At 44.1% G+C, this 24,375-nt stretch overlaps 1 protein-coding gene across 4 annotated transcripts in view; it reads left to right on the forward strand.

Moving 5' to 3' along the window:
* LOC104147771 (PDZ domain-containing protein 2) overlaps positions 1–24,375 on the forward strand; it is a 213,056-nt gene that overhangs the window by 144,813 nt on the left and 43,868 nt on the right. For 3 of the 4 annotated variants that reach the window (XM_068925089.1, XM_068925090.1, XM_068925092.1), the window contains 3 exons: positions 10,436–10,578; positions 11,386–11,518; positions 13,557–13,724. The exons of the other annotated variant lie outside the window; for it this stretch is intronic. In XM_068925089.1, coding sequence (XP_068781190.1) covers positions 10,436–10,578; positions 11,386–11,518; positions 13,557–13,724 — 444 coding nt within the window. The remainder of the gene's footprint in view (positions 1–10,435; positions 10,579–11,385; positions 11,519–13,556; positions 13,725–24,375) is intronic. 4 annotated transcript variants of the gene reach the window in all.

Consider the following 24,375-nt stretch of genomic DNA (forward strand, 5'->3'; position numbering starts at 1 on the left):
GTATTAATGTGTCCCGAATTGGCAGTCTCTGATACTAGTGCATCGTGGTGGTGGTTGTTTCAAACTTAAAATACAGTAGAAAGGCTGAAACCAAAAAAAAAAAAAAAAAAAAAGTGGTCCTAAAGAAACGTAACTGAGAAAACCTGCTCTTCCCATCTGTGAGCCAAGTTTGATTTCATGGTGCAACAGGGAGAGAAAGATGCTAGTGCACAGTTTTTGAAGTGTACAGGCTGTAAAACCTTTCCAAAAGAGAATATTAAGTTAAAGATCCAGACCTTCAGGGTTTTGAAGGCTCTGGCCAATTTAAAAACTTCCTAAATCTGTTTTGAAGATGTCTAATTAAAGACATGTCATAAACGAAAGATGATCTGAGGTTTTGTGGGGAAAGACAATATATAAAAAACCAAAACTCTTGATCTAGAGCTGTTTCGTGCTAGTGTTGTCTTGATTTTTTGAGCCATCTCAGTCTGAGAAGTAAATTATTAAATTCAGAACATATATATGAACGTGAGCAATAAATACGTGTTTTTCATGTGAAACACGCATAAGGTGGCTTTGTAAAACATGAAAGCTTAGTTAAGTCACTGGAAGTCGAAGAGCTATTGTCTGTCTGTTCATTTCTGGTGCATCTCTCATGGAGCCTTTTGGGAGGCGCAGTCACTTAGCAAAATTGCTTCTCTCTCTCTCTCTCTCTTTTTTTTTTTTCCCTCTTAATGTTTTGCTTAGAGATTTGACCTCTGTATGTGTCAGTATTAATTGCGTTTTCCTGACATTTGAACGTGGAGAAATTTGAATAGCTAGAGCCCGAATAGCATGGCTTGATCCTTCTATCAAAGGAATCAGTGGCTTAATTCTGTTTCTTAACAGACGGTGAATAAAATTTGAAAAATTATTTGCCTCCTATTGAAAGGAAAAAAGAGAGGAAGCAAGGAATAAAGAAACTTGGGACCCTCAAATCTCCCTTAAAGCTCTGTTTTCAAAGCATGACCTGGCACTTAGGCATTTGAGATCCAGTTGTGGTAGGAGCCTTTTGAAAACAGTTTCCAGAACTTAGCGTCAGAAGTTGCAACCTCATTCCAAGCTTCAAAGAGCGAGCCAAACCTTTCAAAGCCATGGGATGAATTATCTCCTCCCAAACGGGGACGAGGTGCATTGGCAGGGCATCGCATCTGTGGGGAAAACCGATCCATCTCCGCTGCCCGCGCAGTGCTCGCTGTCTCCATGAGTTGACTAATTGAATATCCAGTGCTGTCAGTCTCGTGCCTTTGGGGACCACTATATTTGCCTCAAAGCAATCCCAGCCGGTTGCAGCGAGCTCGAGGGTGGCTGTCAGTGAGAGGAAAGAGTTGGAGAAGCGGTTCTGTGACCTGCACAGCTGCGCAAGGACCTCTTGCGTTAACGCCTCCTGTACTCCCTTTTGCTCCTTCCTACTCCCCTGCCCCGGGAAGCAGGTTGAAGAGTTGCAGAAATTGAAATACTGAAGCCAGGAAAGTTTCTTTTCTCCCTTTTGAGCGTTTGCTTAAAGTTGTAGCAACTAAAAGTTAAGGCAGGAAAGTTCGTTTTGAGTGTCTTCAGCCACTCCCTTACCGAACCCAGCAGGTAGCTTATGGCTGATGCCTTGGAGAAGTTGCAGCAGGAGTGCTTTTGAGGCAGCTACAGCTGTGCTGATGGGGTGTTGTTTGCTCTTGCCGTACCTGCTCTCCCACTAGCCTGGTGTTTTTCTTTATCCCTGTGCGCTGCTAATAACAGCAATGCTGAATCGTGAAATGAGAGCTGAGATGAATACTGTTTGTCAGATGAACCTAAGCAGGAGGTTCCTGCGTTACCAGCTCACGTGCATGTGTCAGTCCCCTTCAGGCTTGCCTTCGTCTCTTAGATCTCGGTCGGTCTCTCCTGTACGCTTGCCGTTCTTAGTGCTGTGTATAAGCAAATCTGCTAGGCTCTTTGCTAGTACGTAACCTCAGTAAATATTGTACCTATCAATTAGCAGTCCATATTTAATGTTTACAGTTGGTTATGTTATGCTGCAATATTTTTGGGATGAACCTAAATGCCCCTTAAAGTGTGCAACTTCTAAACAGGTACCTCTTGTCTGTGTAGCAGGAAAGTCTTGGAGGCCTGGAAGGCAGGTATGACCTTGGGAGGGACCTAGGCTGGTCTTGGTGGAAGTTGTGTGGGGTGATTTAAAAACAGGCAATCTCTGAGCTGGAGTAATGATCCATCATGTTCTGGGAAGATTTGGGAGCTTAAATACAGCAGGCAAAGTTTCCTTCATTGATTCAGTGGCTTGAAACAGGGTAGTGTTTTGTAGGCTAGTAATTGTAAAGGCAAGGCTATAAGATGAGTATGAGGAGAGGCTACTGGAGTTGGCTGAGAAACCGTAAAAAGAAACCATGGGCGAGCTAGTTACATACCAATTTAAAGATTTTACTTTTTTTAAGCATGGTGAGAAAAACTTTTCGTATCAATTTGTTTTACCAAAATGAAAACCCTGCTCTGAGCAACGTACAAGCGTGTAAATATCCGCAGCTCCATTGAAGCTAGTGAGGCTAAAAAGATTTACATCAGCTTTTTTGGCAACCTAAGCAATGATTATTATTTCATCAGGGCTATTATGGGGCTTTTATACGATGCATGTTTTAGATATAAATAACTCAGTTTTTAGTTTTTATTGTAGACTCCTTTAGATAGTAAAGGCCTTCCTCAAAGTCTGTTTCTGTTCTTTGGTCTTTTTATCTTGTGTTTTTGCTTCCAGCTTTCGTTAACATGAAATCCTGGGGCTGCCTACCGTCTTGACGCTTTAACGTGCTCCGTGATAAGGATATCTTCCCTCTGTCGTGCCTGGGCAGGATTGTCAACTCTCTTTGGGGCAAGAGCTGTATTTCAACTGTATTGTACAACACTGAGAAAACATAGCCTTGATTTTTGCTTGGGGTTTTAGGAAGTGCTTTTATGGAACCGGTACTAATACTACAAATAATTTGTTTGCTGCCAGCGGTGTTCCACCTTGCCATAGAAAAAACAGTCGTCACAACTTTCTGAGTTAGGTCTCACTTGTTACCAAATTTCTTCAGCTCACTTAAGATGTTGTCTGTCTTTGCTATGAGTTAAGCCATAGCTAGGTACAGCTGTGGTAGCTGTAAATTTTACTTTCAAATAGTAATCTGTCCTCTTATTCTGTGTCTAAAATGAATTTTCCAAAGGGGCAAAGGCTGGGGGGGAGGGGGTTGTGTAAAGATAATTTGATAACAGAGAAGTTATAATGAATTAGTTTTAATGTGTCATCTTGAAACTAAGTTCTCGCCGTTGGAAACGAGCTACCTACAAAGGCAGCACGGAGAGGTGCTGTGCTGTGTTACGGACGCACCTAGGAGCTCTCAGATGAGATCAAAGCTCTGTTACGGTAAAACGTAAGTGAGAGCTCCAGTCCAAACGCATTTCCCACCTGCTAAAAAGTGGGGTTTTTTCATTTTACATGCGGTATTAATGATACAGAAAATTCACAACTGGAATACAGAAGAATGGCTTTAGCTGAATATAAATTCACACCATTTAAGTTTAATCATTAAGCGCAAATGTTTGGAAACCAAGGGGACATGCCTTAAAACGGAATATTCTGGGTTTTTTAGTGCTGTAAGTCATGATTATAAAGCTGTGTATACTTAGTTTTTGAATCAGGGGGCTGAAGTCAGTGAAATCACTAAACAAACCTGAGGGATCCTTTGGGTGCTTGGCACAAGAGGATGCAAGTCAGTCCCCATGAAAGACTCGACTTTAGCTGACATCAGGACCCTGGTGGCTTGCTCTAGGATAGGCTTCAATATACCGCAGCCAGTGAGGGTTTATCATTAATTTTTTTTTATTTTTGGAGAAACTTCATAGCAACTGACCAAACATTCCCAATAACCTAGCAACAAAATGAGACCAGGCAAGACATTTGTGAGAGTGCAAACGCGTTCTAACTTTTAAAAGCCTGAGCTTTCCAGGGGGAGTTGCTGTGTGTAAGCCCCCTTGGGTCAGGGACAGTGAGAAATCCACTGGCTGCTCTTGAAATAAAGCTTCAGTCAAAGGCAGGAGGTGGAGGGAGGGAGAGGAGGAGCCCGAGGAGGCACCATCCAGATGGTGATGGCTCAGGATGACAAATGACTCCAGCAGAATTTTATGAGGGGTGATTATGTAGTTCAGGTGCTTGCAATGGCTGATAAAATGTTTAAAGCCCTTGCCAAGGAAATGATGTCAGGGATGAGCCTGTCCCTGGAGAGGGATCCCCGGAGGTCATTCAGTTTTAAGCAGCAGGGCTTTCATCCCCTTGTCTGTGATGCCTGTTCTGTGTATTTTAGTTGCATGTGTTTGGGAGGGGAGGAATGTTGTTGCCTTGAGCTGTTCCCCAGGATTCATCTCCTGGGGCGCTTCTTTCTCCTCGCGTTTCAGAAAAGGACACCAAGCGCCTGGGAACTGCTTTAACAAGTCACCCTGTTGAGGTGGTCGGTAGTGCACTCTGGAATGGAGTCGCAGTTGCACCTGTGCTGTTGGCACCTGCCTATTTCTTGGACGTTGGAAGGTTGCATGGTCAACCCCATGCAATTTTTATTAAAGGCTGCTAGTTTATTTTGGTTGGTTGGTTGGTTGGGGTTTTTTTCCCTTCTTTCAAGTGGCACAGGAGACACCGAGAGGCATGGAGTGGCTTGTGTCATGCAGACATAGAAACCAAAGTCTTCAGTGCCTCACTGCTAAGAAACATTGTAGACAGTATAGGGAAGGACAAAGAACTCTTGTCTTGGAATATTTTATATTGGAATATAGTTTACTGATAAAGGAATTTAGCTTTTTGTTTTCCTGCTTTTTGTTGTTTTGGAATTGTTTAGCCTGCTTGTATAGCAAGACCAGAAGAAAGCAGGTACCCTGCTGCCAGATCAGCCTTAAAAATATCCTAATAATATCAGAGTATTCATTATCCACTAATGAAATAATTACTTTGTTGAGAATCTGCAAAAAAGCAGATTTTGCCTTGATTTTCTGATACAGAGTCATTCGCAGTCCTATCTACGATGTGAAGGGTGATGGCTCTTGACTGTATCTTGAGATTGGCATGTTTAAGCTAATCGCCTGGTATCTATCTGATTGTGAAAGTTAATTTGCTGGATACCGCTGTGTCCCTCCCACGTGCCTGTTTGGGAATAGGGACAGTGGGAGGCGGGTTGGGGAGGAGGCATGATGTGACCCAAGGCAGGGCAAGTAGCTGGTCTCCTTCAGGCTTGCTGGCAGATGTGCTTTTAATTTGTTGGAAGTCGGTGAAAGGTGCTGGGGGAAAGGTGTGCCGGTGTCCCACCCTGTCTCCTGCTCTGGCCGCCCATCGAGGAGGCTGGTGCACTGGTCGGTGCTTGCAGGCCTGCTCCTACACGCTGGTGTGAATTTGGTGCCCTGGCTGCCTACTTCTGTATGGGAAATAGTCTTGCGATTTTTCAGCTGCGTGTCATTGGCACGTTGGCTGCCAGCTCCTGTCGAGATTATTGTGGTCATTTTCTTTAATGTGTGAATCTGTTTTACTTTTAAGTGTCGAGTTTCCAAAAGCAGCTTTGTGGGCAGTGAGGAGGACCTGGCTGTTTGCTTCTGCTACTGTTATGGGTAAAATCTGTGAGATGCCTAAGTGGGAACCAGCTCCTGGAGACAGACAATAAAAATCTGTGGTAAAATGCCAACGGAGGCATCCCGTCTTCTGCGTTAGGGCCTCTTACCGTCAATGTATGGACGCAGATCTCACATGATGACATATAATTACTGGTATTCTCATCAGTGCTTTTTATTTAAAATTTGTTGCTTTATTGCAGAAGGCACTGCTGAATTGCAGCTTGACAGAAAGTGCTTTTTGTAGACAACTATTTTACATTTCCCTTCTACTATCTGGCTTTTTAACTACTTAGTGCATTTCTGTTTTCCATTTGTTTACACCTTGCTCCTGCCAAGCTTTTCTTTAATATAAGATTTCAAAGCAGTTTTTCCTTTGTGGATATATAGATTTGCAGCTTCTTGAGCACCACACAGTCAAAAAATCAGTCAACCGCCTTTAAACTCCCCTGCAATTAGCTGGTGAAAGAAAGGGTAGAAGAGTGGTTCTGACATATTTTATGTATTTATTTATTTTATACTTGGGGGGAAAAATGGTCCTTTTTGTTTTATTAATGATGTGCTTATGAAATTGAGCATTTGATGGTATGCGCTTGGAGCAGGCATAATGCAAGCTTCCCCGCATAGCACCGGCAGCGCGCTTCCTTTCTGATCTGTAACACACTAGCTTATTCCAGATGTAGACTTATTCTGAACAGAGGCTGTCTAATGTACAGTGGTTTCATGGTGGAGAACGATGGCCTGCAGGGACTGACTCAAAACTACCAACTGTATTCTCTGTTCTCACTTGTGGTCTGTTACATAAGATGACCTATTTTTTCGCTTGCGATTAATCCAAGTAGAATATTCATACTATCTTAAAACCATTTTAATTATTTGTAACTTATGCGCTTTGAAGTTTATCATCTGCAAGCGGAAAAATCTGATCCAAAACGCTGCCTGCTTTGAAAAGAGCCAAGTTAGGAAAAAAGTTGAGTCACGTAAGAATGACGTAACTAGAGAGAAGAATTAGCCACTCCAACTGCAGCCTTATTAACGCGACTATTTGTGTTTCCTCTTGCTATAGGAGTGCTGAGGGATGTCAAAAATGTAGGTCTGGGAGGGACTTCAAGAGATCGTCCAGTCTCCTCTTGAAACTTAATGGCTTGTGCGACACGCATAGCCAGCCTGGGTCCTCTAATGAGCCCTTTTGCATTCACTCTCTCGATTGCTGAGTTTCCTTATTGTGACCTGACTTCAGTTAAGGGCAGATATGGGATGATTTCCTTATTCTTAGATACCCCCTCCAGAGCACCGGTCAGGCCATGGTTGACTAGTCCTGGGATGCAGCAGCTGCTTTGCCTCTCTCTGTCCCCACTGAGGGGGTCTGGAGTTTGAAATACCTGGCTGGACAGTCATCGGCGTATCTCTTTGCCATAGGCATGAAATGCTTTTCCAGAGAGAGCTTCTGGGGCATGTGTGCAGATTTATTGTGTTGTTTATAAATGAAGTTACGAGAATTATTCTGAGTGGATGGAAAAATTCAGACGTTAATAGGAATATGAGGCTGGCAGCAGCCAAGCAGCAGCCAGAATCCTGCAGCTGATCAGGGGAGACTGTCCAGTAGTTAAACTCATCTTGCTCTGAGCAGGAATTAGGCAGGCTCCAAGGATAGTGATGTCAGACCTGCAAACTGCCAATTCTAACTACATTTGGAGTTTCCCTTGTGCATTATAAGTCTCCGGAGCTGTGTGAGTACACCAGAATCCTAGCTTTCATTTAAAGATTAAGTGAGCTTGTAGTCCCTTTGCTTATAAAGGAAAGCCTGAAAATAAGATCCTTTAAAAAAAAATTTAAATTGAAGACCTAATACGAATCACTCTGCCTTATTTATTTATTTATTTATTTTTTAAGTGCTTAAGCTTTGTGCTGTTGAACCTGGAAATGTCCGGTAACTCAAGGAAACTGGTTTTCAGTAAAAACTTTCAGTAAAATACATTTAAAAATCCTTGGACTCGGCACAGAGCTTTACCGTTAAGGCTCTGCGGTGATGGAGTCGCGGAAGATACGTGTTCAAAGCAGCAGGGTTTCCCAGTGGGCTGTGAAGTATCCCGTGCTGCTCTGTACAAAACAGAAGATAGCTACCTCATGTGGAGGGATGGGAATTCTGCCGAACACCCCCCTTTCTCTGAGAGTCCTCAAACAGAGACTAGGAATCTGCTTTTTAAAATATTCAGCTTTTAAGAACTTGGAGTGATGTACCTTGATGTACCTCAAAGGTATGTTTGCATTGGGGGGTGGGAGGGTGCGCATGCGCACGTGTGTCTGTGTGTGTTTGCTTTGTAACAGCACCAGTGTGCTTAAATAAGTAGCTATGAATGTTTTATCAAGAAGAATAGTGAGGTGATCTGATTTCCCGTCCACACTGGAATAATTGCTTATTCCAGTGAGATGCATATAGATGACCAATGGGAACTCGAGAGACAGCCTTTTCTTTTCCTTTTTTTTTTTTTTCTTAAACAGTATGTGATCATGTCATTCTAAAACTAGTGAAAGAAATACATATTTGGGCATATGGTAGATTGTTTTGCTGCCTTTAATGTGGCTGGATTCTGCCACCCCTATTCAGACTAATGCCTCACTTTGCAAGTGCTTCTGATTTCAATGGGACTTTGAAGGGAATAAGATGGTACTTGTGTTAAGAACAGCAGAGTCTTGTAATTTGCTTCTGTTAAGTGTTTTGCTGTGTAAATGAGTTTTTGAGTGTGGGTCAGTTAAGAATAATTTTTTTTTTTGAATGTATGATTTTTTTGAGGAATGCAAGTAGGCACTGCATGTTGTAGACCTTTGCATAACTTGCATTCCACAAAGCTTTTGCAAATGGTTAAACACAATTTGATGGCTGCATTGTTAAACGTTGTTAGAGGGTATGCTTCTAAACTGAATTTAGCGTGTGGACACTCAAAACTACATCTTGTGAGGAGATCGGATTGTCATCGTTTTAGCCTGGTCTTGGTTTGGGGTGGGGGGGAGAAGGATTATATTTCTCTGTTATGCTATGTTTATTATAAGTACAAGACACTTTATAGCAATCAAGTCTCTCTGGAGTGCTCCTGTGCTGTAGATAAGTTCTTTTTTTATGTGTACATAAACATAGTTGACTCTTGCCCCTGCGTTTGACAAGGTGTTTCACGTATCAGTTTAATTTATCTCAAGGTGTTCTCTGTCCTGACATGCCCTGTTATCCAACAGGAGACTGTGTTTTTATTAATGCATTTAGGATCCCAGTTAAACCTGTTGGGATGTTGCTCGTGTGCCTGGCTTTCAAGTTAACAAATTACCCACAGGTGTATATGTTTTCAGGATCAGACTTTTGGGTTACCCCTTAAGACATGGGGTTTGTTTTTCCTGTTTCTCCTAACTGTGGGTCACTTTGTTCTTAGATATTGATGTAGATATCGTCCTCTTTGTTCCTATATCTGAAAAACTCATCTGACGTTGCATTTAAAAGTCTCAGCATAGGGCCCCAGTGGTCATGTTAAAAAAAAAAAAAAAAAATTGCATTTTTCTGCAGCTAACAAAGGCTCTGATGAAAATAGTTGGCCTGTAGTCTGCAAGTTGTCACAAACCTTAGGTTCACTGATATACTTAGCGGTTGCACTTCTCAGAAACAAGCAGTGATTTCTACATGCTCTTCACAGTTTGGCATGAAATTTTAATCATTGTCACTCCTTGGGCATTTGTGTACTTTGGGAGCATCACTTGCGTGCAGAACAAAACCAGAAATCAGAAATAGATGCCCAGAGAGATGAGGCAGTGTTGAATGACTTCAGCAAGTGGCCTGAAAATTATCCCCTAATTGTGTATTTTCCTGTGTCTTCCAAGCTTGCAAGCTTCTTAGAATTTCTCATAATTCTGCTAGCCTGGTTCTTCTCCTCTTTTTGCGAATCTTAGCAATTGCCTAATGTAGCTTGCTTGCTGGCTTGCTTGCTTGCTTGTTTTTCTCTTTTCATTTCTGTTCCGCTAATACCTGCCACACTCATGTTCCTTTGGGCCCAATCCTTCTAGTAGGACTTCTCAAAGCTAGTTTTTGTTCTGTGTTTTGTATTGCTCCAAAGTTTGTAAAGCACTTTTGGGGAGAATATTTATAACCGATTTAAATAAATTACCTTGCCTATATTTAAAAGTTATTCCGTGTGGTAAGTTTTATTATTTCCGGTTGGTACAGCGGGTGTCAAATAGGGGAATGTTTGATGGGCGGCTGGTATTTTCTTTCCTATGTCTCAAATATTGCAAGCCTCTCTGGAGAGGTCAACGCTGCAGTACAACGCAAGTCAAATCCCTGCTGCAATAGCAGCTATGTTACCGCAGTGTTTGAAGTTCCCCCTTGAATGGCCTTTTGCTCTTCTGCAACCCGTTTGCACAGCTACTGCAGATCTTTGCCTTTCCTCTCAAGGCAGTTTTGGCAAAAGGCTTCAAGGCTACTGGCTGCTGCTGGAAGGATCAGGGTGTAGCGAGTGGCGAAGCTGCGAACACGCCTGCAAGGAAGTCTCCACATGCTGAACTAACCTGTGCTGCCTCCTCCTTTCTGCCTCCTTCACTTGGACCACAGATAACAAAGGCAACTTGCGCAGTGCGACTGTATAGCTCGCGCTATGCAGATGTATGGTGATGGGCATCAAGGCTGTCACCCTGCAAAGAGCTCCCTTCTGTAGCCTCGCAGCCCCTCACCTACACCCCTGCGCCTGTGTCCTAAACCAGTAGGCGTTTGCAGGGCGCTCTCTTACTGTCCAAATGTAAATTCAAGGACTCTCTGCACGTTTTCTCCCAGCGAGAAGGTTGCCGTATATGGAAGATGCATATACTGAAGGGGACAGACGGGCTGGGAATCCAAATAACAGGAGGCAGAGGGTCGAAGCGATCCCCTCGCAGCATCATTGTCACCCACGTGGAGGAAGGAGGCCCCGCACACAGGTGAGGTGACACTGGTTCCTTCGTGAAGCTGAAGTACGTATGATTGACCATCCATTGTCATCACTGTTAGCTGAACTCAAAAGACAAGCTGGGGCAATTTGCCCTGCCGTTGTTGAAACCGGTATCCTTGTTACAGAAAGAGACTATGGGATTTTTAGTTTAAAACCTTGTTTTCGTGATTGGCCACAGAGTCCTCTTCCACCGTGTTTAATCCAACATGTAGAAAGGTCAAACAGTTGCTTTCATTGCAAGTGCATACTGATTTCTCTGAGGGGCAGTACAATAGGCCCCGGCCAGATACGATTGCCTTTTCTTGGCCCCCAAGTACTTGGTGACAGAGCCTGGAAAGTAATCCAGCCGGCTCACGGGAAAGGGTGAGGACGAAGTCCTTGCACGTTGGCAGTGTGCCTGGGGCGTTCACTGCAGACCCTGGGCCCGGGGAAGCGAGATGGGGCCCGTGGCTGAGAGCGCAGTGAAGCTGCCCTGCTGGAAAGGGACGAGGCTTGGCCACCTCCAGTGGGGCCCAGGGAAGGTGCGAGGGTAACTCGGTCCCAGAGGGAAGGGGGGGACGGCTCTGTTTATAAAGCATTCCTAAATGATTTGCTGTGGAGCCCCTTCCGAGCAACTTTCTTTGTTCCTCCCGTTTCCCACCCTTTGGGCAAATAACACGGCAAAAAATCGATTTGAGTTCAGCTTCAACCAAGTCACATTTTTTGCATGTCCCTGCACACCAACATATGCTGTCTAAGCACAGCATCAGCAGAAGATCCTCTTCTGTAGCTCAGTGTTCCCACTTTGTTTCCATAGGGACGGCAGATTGACATCAGGCGATGAGCTCCTCATGATCAACGGGCAGTCACTGGTTGGGCTTTCCCACCAGGAAGCTGTGGCCCTTCTCCGCTCTGCAGCTGGCCTGGTGCAGCTGGTGGTAGCTAGCAAGGTATGTTCAGTAAATCCTCTGTGCTTGTCCTTGGTGATTGTCTGAATATCCGTTTAAAAGTGTTTGTGCATGCGCTGTATAGAAAGGGCAGATTTTTAATAGCTGCGAGATGAGGCTACGTGTGCACGTTTGCTTCTCTAAGTTTAACGTACAGCTATTGATAGCTGCGTTAGATCTGTGGCAAATCAGCAAGATACAGGCCAACTTAGTAATTTGCTTGTATTGTCGCAGTAGTTCTGTGTGCAAATGAGTCTGTATTTATTCATGCAGAGATTACTTAAGTTCTGGCCAAAAACATTTTCTTAAAATATATATAGCCTGCTAAATAAAGCAGGCTGTTCTCAGCCTCTTCAGATCCTGCCTGTGTAGCCTCTGTAGCTCTTATCTCTTGTCATATCTGTGTGCTTGAGGTCTCTTGATGATGATCTCTTAGTCTGAATTCCTTAATTTGTCCTCGTTAATAGCTTGGAGTGAAGTTCTTGCAGATAAAGTAGCATGAAATTTCAGGAAAATGAGGGTGGCGCTCATTTATCAGTAGGGTTCCTAGTTTGCTTTAATCACAGGAGAGATTGGGGGGATATTGCACAGTATTTTTCTTTTAAGAAAGGCCTGCCCACCCAAGTTCGCTCTTCCCTCAGACCACAGCTTGCTGCTCCTTCATTTGGGTTGATGCAAGTGTGTGTTGGGCTGCCAAGCCAGTTCGTGGAAGTGGCTGGGGTTACTGGACCTGTGGGGTGAGGGCAGGTGTGAAATTGGGGTGGTGGCCGGAACCTCCGTTTATTTATTTAAGTTTCACCCTCAGGTTGCCCTAGCCTGAATGGGGTTTAATATGGGTTTAATTTCTGGATGCTCTTACGGTTTCCTGGAGCGCTTTATGCTCCTGTTTGTCTAGAAGAGACTTTGCCTGATGATAGTCCAAGCAAAGACCCTGTATTTTCTCTCATGTTTCGGTTAGACAGTGAAGCTTGTTCAAGACCTTCTGTAGGCTTACGATGTGATATTAGCCCCACCGGTGTTTATTCTGAAAACAAGATACTTTGAACTGAAGTAGGTACATTTTGTACTTCATGTAGACAATTGGGCTTCTTCCAAAAAGCGAGAGAGTAGCCTGCATAAATTTCTTCCTAAAATTATTTCCTTATTCATTTTATAACTACATCAAAATAATCATGAATAAGCTTACAGTATAAAGCTCTTCACAGTTCTGATCAAACTTTCAGTCTTTTGGCCCTTGCTCTGTGTACTTGGACAACTTTCGTGTCACTGGGAGGAGAACTTGGTAACCCAAGCAACTGAGGATCTAATCTTTGCCTGTGTCAAGCATTCTGAGGAAAGATGTAAATAGGTGAAGCGTTCTCTGACAGATCCTTTTGGATATGTGATTTGTTAGTATGGGAAAGCAGCCTTGCAGTTTGGCCTGGTGAGCCACCCTGAACGCAGGATCTGTTCTGAAAGCGGTAAAATGAGACTCTGTCTCACTACTGCCTTCAGTTTATGCACGTGTTTACTTGCCGGAAAACATGCCAAAGAATGGGCGCATCCTTAAGCATCCAGGATGGAGTTAATATAGGGTTGGTGGGTCAGTTTTCATTTTGTTCTTCTAAGTAGTTACTCTTCTTATGCACATAGATAGCATTATGTGTGAGGGAGAGCATCCACAGGGAGAGTGCAGGAATGCAGAGTGTGATTTGGGGACACGATGAAGTGAGTAATGAGTTCTCTAAGCTCTGAATCTTGTTGCAATGACATCTAATAAACTCAGGCTGTGGAGGAGCAGGCTGTTGGAGAAGCATTTATTTTAACTTCTCTCTTATAAAATCTAAATGTTTTAGAGATGTATTGGCCTATGCTTACTATATGTATATACTTTAAAATCAGTGCTGCTTTTTATAACTGAAACGTTACCAGCACGTGGAAATATGTAACTGGGGAAGGATTATCAGGGAGCTCTCACTGGGCAAGTGAAACGGAGCACTTTCACCTTCACTTTGGTGGTTCTCTACATGCCGTATAATCTATTTTGTTGTGTCTCTGGTAGGAATCTGCTGAAGGGGATTTTCTGAAGTACCCATCTACCAGTTTGCCAGACTTGCTTAGCACTTGCTCAGTCCAAGACACTGTCTCTTGCACTGATAATAAAGAAAACGAAGAGCCAGAAGAAGAAGATGTGAAGGGAGTGAATGTGTCTCCTGAAACCTTGGTTGCTGTAAGTGTGGCTTTGGTGATGTTTTTACTCTGTCCCTTGAGGTCGGTTTGTATCTGTCCTACAGCCAGACACAGAACGGATCTTCAGGACGGGGCGATCCGGCCCAGCCCTTCTTTGCCTTAAAAGTGGTTGACAAGCTTAGCCAGTGATGTGATCAACTGCAGCTTCTGCCGTCTCTGTGTTACTGCAGTATAGCAAAGCATTACGGGGACTAAGAGCTCCCTTGTCCTCCAAGTTATGTGGCAATGGCAATGTTTTTTTTGTTTTGTTTTGTTTTTCTCTCTGTTGCTGGATTGTTTTCCACCCACTTCCAAATGCTTTTGTTGGAACTGATGAGAAGTCTCTTGCAGTGCTTGCGTAGTAATACTTACTCTCTTCTTTCCCCTCCTTTTGTGACTAAACTTCTTTAACAGTTTATGATCCGATTCTTCAAGTTGTTATTTGCTCTGCTGAAGCCAAGAGACTTTGGGGGAAGAGCAAGAGTTTCTGGCCGTGAACTGGAACTGAAGCTCTACTGAGTAAATGCTGCCAATTGATAATCTCACTTGCATTCCCTTCGGGGCTACGTTCAGCAGAGATTAAGTGGATTATTGTTATTTATTTCTAATGTAGCAGTTCTCGGAAGCTTCATTTGTGTCCTGGGCCCCTGTTGTATTGTGCAGACCCAGAATAAAATGATGATCTCTGCCCTGAAGAGTTTACAGGCTAGATTATAGGCAAGAGAAAGTAGGTGGATTCAACTGAAGGCTTCATCTTTTTCTTTTCTCGTCTTTTTCTCCCTCTTTTCTGTGGCAATTGTAATAAATCTCTTACATCCTTGGAAGGACTCATACAAGTGATGTCTCATTTAGTGATTTGTTTCTATTCTGTGTTCCTATGCTTCCCGTCTTGTGCTACCTTAGCTGATGCTGGTATTCACTTTGTACCTGCATATTCTCTCTCACGTGCTTCGAGTCTATGCTTATAATAGTCCCGGCTCTCAAACAACTCTTTTGTGTGACAAGTTTTATTTTCTTATTGCTTTATTTCTGCGCAGTCTTTCCTTCTATATGCCAGGCTGACTCTTTGTGGGAGGGAGGGAAAAACAAATAAATAGGGGGTGCTTAGTGTTGATGATAATTCTAGTATTTTTGGGCTAACTTGAGCGGACATCTAAGCATTCTTTTGGCTTAAAAAGTGTTTTGCAATTCTTCTTGCTGTTATACTTCAAATTCTGGTAATTATTTGCAAGGCTGTGGCTCAGCAAAGCTTGAACGTTAAAATCAAATTTCGCAAAACTTACTTACATAGGGCTTCAGCATGCAGCTACCTAGCGCTCTAGTGAAAATTTCAGCATACGTTAACAATTATTTGTCACTTCATATGCCCCTGAGCTTCCAGCAGGGGTATCTGTGGTTTTCAGTGATGTTTTTTTTGATGTTATCAGATATTTCCTTTCTAGATTAATAACACTAGGTAGCATGCACATCAGTGAAGACCCCACCAAGCAAGCCCGCCCAGGGCCCTGCAGCAGAGTTTATAGCCTGCCCTGGAGTCTGTACCAGTGCCGCTGCTGCTGTTAGTGGTGCTGTCATGATTTTAAAGCTAATTTGATCATACCTACCTGTGTGGTGGTCTCGTCTCTGGGAGTATCTCTGTGCTTATATAATGCACTACTGAGGGGTGGGGGAGGGAGGAGGGAAATCATAGAAATTTGAGTACAACAAACGCATTAGAAGAATGGCAGGAGGATTTTTTTTTTTCTCCTCTCTATTTCTATTCAATTTAATTGCTTTTTTTATTTATTTGGGGGCGGTGGTGGAATTCAGAGGGATGTAGCCATGCTACCTTAGCCGATGCTGGTATTCACTTTGTACCTGCATATTCTCTCTCCTGTGCTTATTATTATTTGTTATTTGTGTCTTTTGGGGCTAAATCCTTTTCCTTTTTTACTTGAGCTGCAAATGAAGTCCTTCCCCTTCTAATCCAAGGTGCGGGACGCCTCTGTATTCCCCTTACGTGGCTGCCGTCAGGAGCGCTCTGCAGCATGGGGTGGGTGCTTGGTACAGCGGGAGTCCCACCATGGGCCCGTCACCTGCCCCAGCCTCGGCAGGGCTAGTGCAGCCTGCTGGGGAGAGGTGAGCCGGGCACGCACATAGGAAGGTAAATTTATTGAAGAGAGAAACTTCACGCACGGCTTTACTTGGTGTGCTGAGATGAGGAGAAGGATTTTTCATAGTAAGGCTTTTGAAGCTGATTTGAAGGTCAGCATGAACATGAAGCATCACTTTTATTTATTTATATATATAAATATATATGCATATTTATATATATATATATATATAAAATATATATAATCATATATGTTCCTGCAAAATTACTTTGGCAATTACTGTTCTCTGCTCCTCCGACTCCCTTGATGATTGCAAGTTTTCTTTCTCTCATATATACTCCATATATATACTGTAGATAAGAGGTGACAGTGTGACTGATGATTAAAGCAGAAGCTAAGCTTGGTTATTTTTTACCCGTGCAAATATAATTGTGTTTAGACTTCCAGTGGAGTAGGCACTCAAGGTCTGGACCGGTGTAACTGAGATCGTGAACTCGGTTTCAGCATCAGAAGCCTTCACTTTCCAAGTGATTCCCAGCCGACTCTGGTCTGGAGTTAGCTTTGTCACCCATGGTTTCTCCCCTCTGACAAGAGGGTAATGAATTTTCATTCTTATTTTGCAGTACTTCTAGAGCCTGAAAGGGATGGTGTCAGTGGTGTCACGTCCTGGGTGGTTAGGTAACAAAAAGTAATTCAAAATGATTTATCGTCAACTAGGGGTCTGCTGCCCCTTTTTGTAGTCCTAGAGCCTGCCTCCGCTTCTGCTGCTTCCCCCCTGCCGCTTGCTGCTGCTGTGCGAAAGGCCAAGTGAACAAGGAAGACTTTAAAACTAGCCATGTGCAACCAACTGTTGCACACTTGCAACTTGCAGGGCTCAGGGGCAGTTGTGCCTCACTTCTGTCGGCTATAGTTACTATGGGAGGCTTGAGGCAATAACAGGCAGGTGTTTTCTGACCAGTGTTAACATAAATCTAATTCTAGAGTCTGAACATAGAAGATACTACCAGAATTACAGGATGAAGGGTTTTGGAAACTCTTAGCATTGTCTAAGGTCTTCTTTCATTAACTTTGCTGTGAGTATAAGTGCAGTGCTGAGCAGAACCAGAAATTATTGTCCTGATGCACTTGCTGTTAGTGGGTTAGCACCTGATCTTTTTTATAGGCTGAAGCAGACTCGGTGCTTAGGCGCAGAGGGATCGATATCCCTTCCTGAACTCTGCAGAGCGCCCCTGGGGGAGGGAACCCCCCTGCAGCTTGCAGGTGAGCAGGGAGGGCTCATGAGGTCAGGCTTGGAGTCAAAGGGACACGGCATCAGAAATAATCATTTACAACTAAGGCATACACTGGAATTGACTTCCTCGTTGATATTTGGAACTGAACTGGAGCAGGCCCTGAGCAACCTGATATAAGTTGTGTCTACTTTGAGGGGCGGGGGGGGGGTGGGACCAGGGACCCCTGTAAGTCCCTTCCAAGCCACATAGTTCTGTGATTTTGCATCACTTCCAAAAAAAAAGAAATACATCTCTTCTTTAGGTGCTGGCTGTTCAGAGCTTTCCCTGTGAGCAAGTGCTTTAAAACCGTAAGTTTTGCTCCAGTATTTCCAGCTTGGCAACGTTCTCAGCTCTTCAGCTTCCTCAGGACACAGTGAAAGAATTTTTTAGTGACGCTTGAAAACTGTAATTTAAGAGAGAGATCACTTTGTAAAGCTTACTTAAAAGTCGATTTGTTGTGTTACATTAATAAAAGTTTCATAAATACAATTTAATTGGAGCTCTGTTTCTACAGAGAGTCTGGTTATGTAAAACCCTGTTTAACATGAAACATTCCTTCAAGTTCTAACTTTAATAAAACTTGTGCTGCCAGGCAGAAAAAGGATTACATTAATATCCTTAAAGCACATTTCTTTCAGAGCTAGTTTGGCCAGAATGTCCCTTAACTTCAGATATGAAATACTGGGCTACAGAGTCTGTGTTAAATTGTCCTCAATTACTTTGGGGCTTTTAACCCTCTCCTCCCCCCCCCCCCCCCAAATCCATATTTTGCCTTGTGCAATTGTCACTGATATTTTAAAATGTCATTATATGCGTCCAAGTGAAATAGGAGAACATGATATTATTTGCTTTGGACTATCTATTTTTAATTCTATTTCATTTTTACTAGCATTTCTGTTGCTTGAAATTGAACCTATTTGTCACTGTATTGCTGGATGGCAGAGCAACCTGGGAAACGAACTCTAGACAGAAAACGGATCTACCAAGAATTTGCAAAGTGTCTGATGACTTTGGAGCGTTTTGGATGCCCACGTGGAGGCGTGCACAATTCCTAGTTGCTTTTAAAAGTTGTTCGCCCTTGTTTCTGGAGCTATTATGTTGTTCAATGTCTGATGATCAAGTATTTTCTTTATTAAGTATTCAGCTGTAATGAACAGGTTCATATGAATGGATAGATGAGAAATTTGAAAAAGTTTGTATAAGAGGATAGTGTCTGCCTGGGGAGGCTTGAGTCTGCAGCTCCTGGAAGCAGGGAGAGAGCGCTGGAGATGCTTGTTGCCGGTGTTTGGGGGGAGGAAGGGAGCTCTGTCCTTCTGACAGTCCCCCTCTCTCTTTCCCACCCGCCTCTGCTCCAGGGCTATAAAACTCTTTTGCTAGTATTGAATCATTTTGTGTTGACCTTAAGTGCTTGAAGCGTCCGTTAATCCAAGTTGTGGGCGCGTTGCATGCGGAGACTGCTGTGACCCACCAAGGTCTGATACTCCTACTGTAACAGAAACAGGATGTCGCCAGTTAGAGTTTAAATACCAGGGTTTTTTTTTTTTTGCATGAGCTGGGTTTCTTTATCTGTGCCAAGACCCACTTATGTTTTTGGCAAGGCTTGCCGCTGAAATTGGATAAATAAACCTGTTTTGTGAATATGCAGAAACGCGTTTGTCGTCCCCCCCACCTCCTTTTTTTTTTTAATCTGAGCCTTAGGAATGTTTAGTTATTTCCCATTGCGAGCCTTTCTGTCTTATTGGAGAATCCATATGTAATTACCTCTAGCCATGCAAGCATAATAAGGAAGAGGATAACAATGCCATAAGTTTAAAAACACTCCTGGGGTCAAAAGTTCTTCTGGAAACACTGGAAGAGCATTTCAGAGAAAGCATTAGTGTTGAAAAGGAGCAGGAAGCATTACTCAACAATTAAATGTGTGCAGAGCGCGGAGAGGGACCCTCATTACTTAGAGGACTTGAGCGTTCGTTCCAGTTAGGGCACTGCAGCCTCAGAAGAGGTTGTTGAAACATGGATCTCTTTTCAAATAGAATTGCCTGTCTGGAAAAACAAGAAGGACCTTTGGCTGTCAATAATCTGCTTTGCACTGAAATGTTTCACTTGGAAGATGAAGAGGTGGTGTGAGGCTAGGATGGGGCTGGCCCTGGTCTTGGAGAAGGGCTGAGCGGCTCCTTTCCTCTTCACGGCGAGGGCTGGAAGCATTTGTGATTCTTGCCTTGTTCTTACTGATTGTGTCCTTTGGCACTGATCCCTTTGAAGAGTCAGGCGAGAACAGGGTCCAGCCTCAGCTTAGCATGTCTTGGAGTTGCTGGTCAACTATAAATGCTGCATTTGTTGGAAGTCTGACAGTACTCTACCTTTCTGAGATACAGTCTTGTCCAGCGTATCTGTGGGCCTGTGCAGTGCCCTTCACTCGTGCTTTGGCTAAACAGATGCGCTAGGTCCTTCAGTGAATCCAGAAGACTGGTGAAGTGCAAGGTTTTAGAGTAAATACAGTGAGGAATTTTGGCAAGAGAAAATGACAAAATGTTTAGGGACCAAATCTTACTTGCCTAATGTGACCGCTCCTCTTGTGTGCGAGTAGCCCTCTTGTTTCCAGAAGCCATGTCACGTGAGAAGAAATGATTGCAATTCTTCTGTATTGCTACGGAGTTGCTCTGTAATTGCAAAGGGCACATGGTGGTGTTGGGCTTGCAGACAAGGGATTGGGAACAGTATAGGAATTTTTGTGGATCATATGAGTTTGGGGAGGGGGAAGAGCGTTAGAAGGCAACTGGGGGACGATGTCATTAGATTACTGTTTTCTACAGGTTCTAAAATTTATCTGTCATGGAGACTTTAATGGAGATATGTTCTTGAGGTCAGGAGAGAGTTTCCTAGCAGCAGTCGCACAGAATCGTTTAGGTTGGAAGGGACCTCTGGAGATCATCTAGTCCAACCTCCCTGCTCAAGCAGGGTCACCTAGAGCATGTTGCCCAGGATCACGTCCAGGCGGGTTTTGAATATCTCCGGCGAAGGAGACTCCACTACCTCTCTGGGCAACCTCTTCCAATGCTCTGTCACCCTCACAGGTGACGTTTACCAAAGGTGGCACGTTTACCAGTTCCTTGCTTCCAGCCGTTCTGGACCGCTTTCTGGTTTACCAAAGGTGGCACGTTTACCAGTTCCTTGCTTCCAGCCATTCTGGACCGCTTTCTGCTTCCTCTGTGTTAAGGACAAGCCCAGGGGAAATTGTTTCATCCAGAGACCAATTATCAACAGGGTTCTCTGCAGATATGATGCAGGCTTCAAGCTATGAAATATCTCCTGTTGCCTGGGCTAGTGGAAGATAACCTTTTTGACTTGACCATAAATATCAGCATAGACAATGCCTAGAGTTGTAATTCTTGCTCTTCCATGTAATGTGTTTGAAAGCCAAGTCAGCTGAGTAATAGAAACATAGTTTATCTACGGTACAGGTTTTGTATGTCCTTTTTTTTTCTGAATGAGGGTTTTTCCCATAAAGCAACAGATAAACAGTACAGCCCGTCTCTCCTTTGGCTGTTTGGATAGCTGCCCAGTTTTGAAGGAGATGAACTGCCTTTAAAAAACTAAAAATAACCCCCTCGTGGCATAGGAACAAGGAGGAGTCTGTCACAGCCATCCAGTTCACGTACGTTAGCAGAAAGATGATAAAGGCCCTAGGATTTGAGAGTGAGCGTGAATCTTGTATCATCACATCTGCAGCTTGTTTATCTGCAAATTCTTGAACACGTACACAATCCAGTCTTGGTTGGGTTCAGCTCCCATGTATTCTAGATTTACTGTGCTTGAATAAATACAGCCTATATAAATACATAGGCTTCAGGTATGAAAGGCACTTAATGCTTATGGATTGCATATCCTCTCATGTACTTAAGATGATATAAACTGGTTTTAGAACCGAAATCCAAAGCTTTCCACCAGCTGTATCGTGGGAATGTTCTCTGCAGCTGTGGGCTGACTTCAGTATTAGGGAGGTCTTGCTCCATTTTCTCAGGAGAGTTGTTTATTTTGAGGATTGGCAATTGCCTCCTTTGTCCCTCACCCTGGGTAAAAAAGTTGTAATTAGAAAAGATCAGAAGCAGCTTATGGTTTGTCATAATGTATGGGTTCTGGATTTGTGCTAAACCATGAGCATTTATTAAAGGAAACAGCTGAGGAGTCAGACCAGCTTTCACACAACTTGAGCTCCATGTTTGTGTCCTCTGTTTACCAGGGCCAGTCTTCTGGCAGCTCTCTGCAGCACATGGAGACATCTTGTGGCCTATGAATATACTGCATGCAACCATATTTTGAAAGGGGGGGGGGGGGTCGTAAGAAATAAAACTGCAGCGATCTGTTTGTGAACCATTTCAGAAATGTCTGAATTTGATTTCCTTCGGCTCAGAAGATGTTTGTAGTGAAAATCATGATATATTGCAGAAGAAGAGTATTCTGGCCCAAAAGGGACTGGGAACTGATCAGCTGGGACAATCTTACTGTTTCCAAGGGCTCATGGCTGTCTGTGATATCCTCCTCTTGGAGAGAACTTAGTTGCATTAGCCATTTCCTGTGTTCCTTTCTATTTAAAAAGGATATTTGCAACGTTTGGGCCTTCAAAACTTTTTTTTATTAATTTTAGCAACCGTTTGGAAATTTGAAACTTAAATCTGCTTTACTTAACTATGGCCCTGACTATAAAAATGACGTTGCACCAGTGAGTCTTTGAAACCAGCTCAGCTGAAGTCCGTCTACACTGAGAACTTGTAGGCTGCCAGGATCCTCTGGGCCAAGGTCAGCGTGCTGCGTTCCTGATCCCAAACTCATCGAAGTGTGTTTTGGGGCACAGGAAGCTCTCACGCAAAATCGATTGAGCACTACGTAAGAGGAGAGCAACTGATTAGCGCTGCAGTGCGTTTGCGTTCTGTTTGCCGAGCGTGTGCAAGTGGTAGATGCTGCTGCCTTGGTGTTGATAAGTGCCAGGTTACGTTTCACCTGGAGGTTTGTGTGTGACTAGTTTATGGACGTGGTAAAGAGCAATTAAAAGACCGTGGAGTTCTGCACCTCTTGAAGCTGACAGTAACGCTCATACTAGCAACTATTGCATTGAAAACTTAGGCCTGCTTTTGAATACAGACATTTGGTAGGGTGATAGACCCGGCATTCTTCAGGAGACCGCTTTAAAGGCTTTTGTTTTGTTTATTTAGCGTTTCCACTTATTCAGAAAACAGGGCAGCTCCCCTCCTGAAACCTTTATCTGACTTCCTGATCTCCTTGCTTGCACATGAACAGAGAGGTTTCCAACACTTTCTTTACAGCTAGTGAATGGAGGCCTGGGTTCACATCCCCTTTCCCCAGGCAGGAGGAAGCGCAGGCTGCTCCCGGCGGTACCGGCAGCGTGGGAGTTCCCGGGGCTGCTGCGGGGGGAGGCTGCCGGCGCTGTGCTGCACCGCCGGTGTGAAGTCCAGCCCAGACCCGAGCCCTCCTGGAGTCCCGTGCTGGGGGTTTTTCGAGGATGCCAACTAAGGCACTAAATAAGCACTGACACGTAGGCTGGCGTTCCTCCTCTTCTCTGTCTCCGACCCCTTTGGGTCTCGGCACGTGTGTCGTGACCGCGGGCAGCAGTGATGCCCTGCGGAGAAGGGAGTCCCGGAGTTTGCTCTGGGAATGTTGGACTCTGGGCTGCGTTTGGCCTTGTCGCCAGCCCCGTGCCTTTGGCTGAGGGTGCGCTCTGCTCCGGCTGCGATCCGGGCCGTTGGGAGGTGCTGTTTTTCGGCAGGGTGCGGCTGGCCCCCGTAGTCTCTAACGTAGGTCCGTTCTGGCTCGTCCCGGTCTCTCCAGCTGTCCCTGAAGCTTTGCACGTGCAGTAAAACCGGAGCAGTAAGCAGTGGAAAGCTCAGTGCCTTCCTTGGTTAAAAAATCTTCTTTGTTTGCAGTGTTAACGCTGCTAAATTACGGTGCTGCGCTTTGTAGTGTATCTGGGGGGATGGGAGTGGATTCAATTAAATAGAAAAAGAACTAATTTAAAAGTGGAGGTGTTTTACTTTCCATGCAAGGTAAGAGGGCCTGTGGAGCTCCCTGTCTACAAGACACATTTAAGGCTTAAAGCATGCTGTGTCCCTGAAACCAATAAATAATTGCATGAACCACTGGAACAACTGGAATTATAACAAATCTTCAAAGAAAATCCCCCAAATGTTGGGAGAGTTTGAAGCCTTTAAGGCATCAGCTAGTCTCGAGGGACTAGAAGGTCTTTCTGTAGGGACCAAGTTAATCGAGGTAGGGGCGTTTTGTACCTTTCTCTGAAGGGGCCGATGCTAGCTGCTCTTGGAGACAGAGCACGGGACTCGTTGGGTTTGTTCTGCCGGCTGCCCTGCATATGTAGCAACGATGCTGCTTTCGTGATCGAATATGAACGCTGCTTAAGAAGCTGTCCTGGCTTTGGCAGGACCGAGGAAGTCAAGAGCTGTCCCGTGGAGTTCATACACCGTTGCTGTGTGCAGGGGAACGGCCGTTCCTCTCTGAGCATGCTGTTTTAGAGGAGGGCAGTGGACTTGCTGCAGCTGGTTTGACCGTTTGCTGGTGAAGGGATGAGTGAACTTGGCAAGCCGCAGATGGCTCGGGCTGATTCTAATCTAATTCTCGATGCTCACTGCCTACGAGTTTCACTTCCTAAACATCAAGTTAAACTTGTCTATCTCCTGCTGATGCTCTTCAGCGAAGAAATCCAGCAGGCTCTACCTTGGGGAGCTAGATGGGCTCACTGCTGGGAAAGACAGAGGCTTAGGAGCTCGGTAACAGCAGCAGTAAAGCAGTTTGCTTATTAAATTGTATGATCCCATGTGTGCTGCCTTGTTTTTGTAAATCGGTGATGATTGCCAAGCTGTTTGTGGTTAAACAATGCAGACTCTTTATAATCCTGCTCCTCATCTTGCCTAATTAAGGGCCAGGGCATGCTGGAGTTCTGCCCGAGTAAGGACTCTGGGGGCAGTTGTTCATCCTGGTTTAGTGCCAGGACTGTGTGTTCGAGATAGCACTGTTTCCTTTGAAATCAACTGAGATGTCACCATCGCTTGATCCTGGAGTTACTTAATGAACTGGCAGAAGGGTCTCTATTTTTAGATCTCCCTCGAAATTGTTCAAACTACTGTGTATATTAAAATTCCCCTTGTCCTTAACGATGAAACAGCATTGAACGGGATTTATTAGCTTAGTTTAATGAGAGGCATACAACACTGAAATAATAAGCTCCGTTTCCTTGAAAGCAAGGAAAATTAAAATGGCATGG

This window comes from Struthio camelus, chromosome W (assembly GCF_040807025.1).
Source record: "Struthio camelus isolate bStrCam1 chromosome W, bStrCam1.hap1, whole genome shotgun sequence".
NCBI classification, from domain to species: Eukaryota; Metazoa; Chordata; class Aves; order Struthioniformes; family Struthionidae; genus Struthio; species Struthio camelus.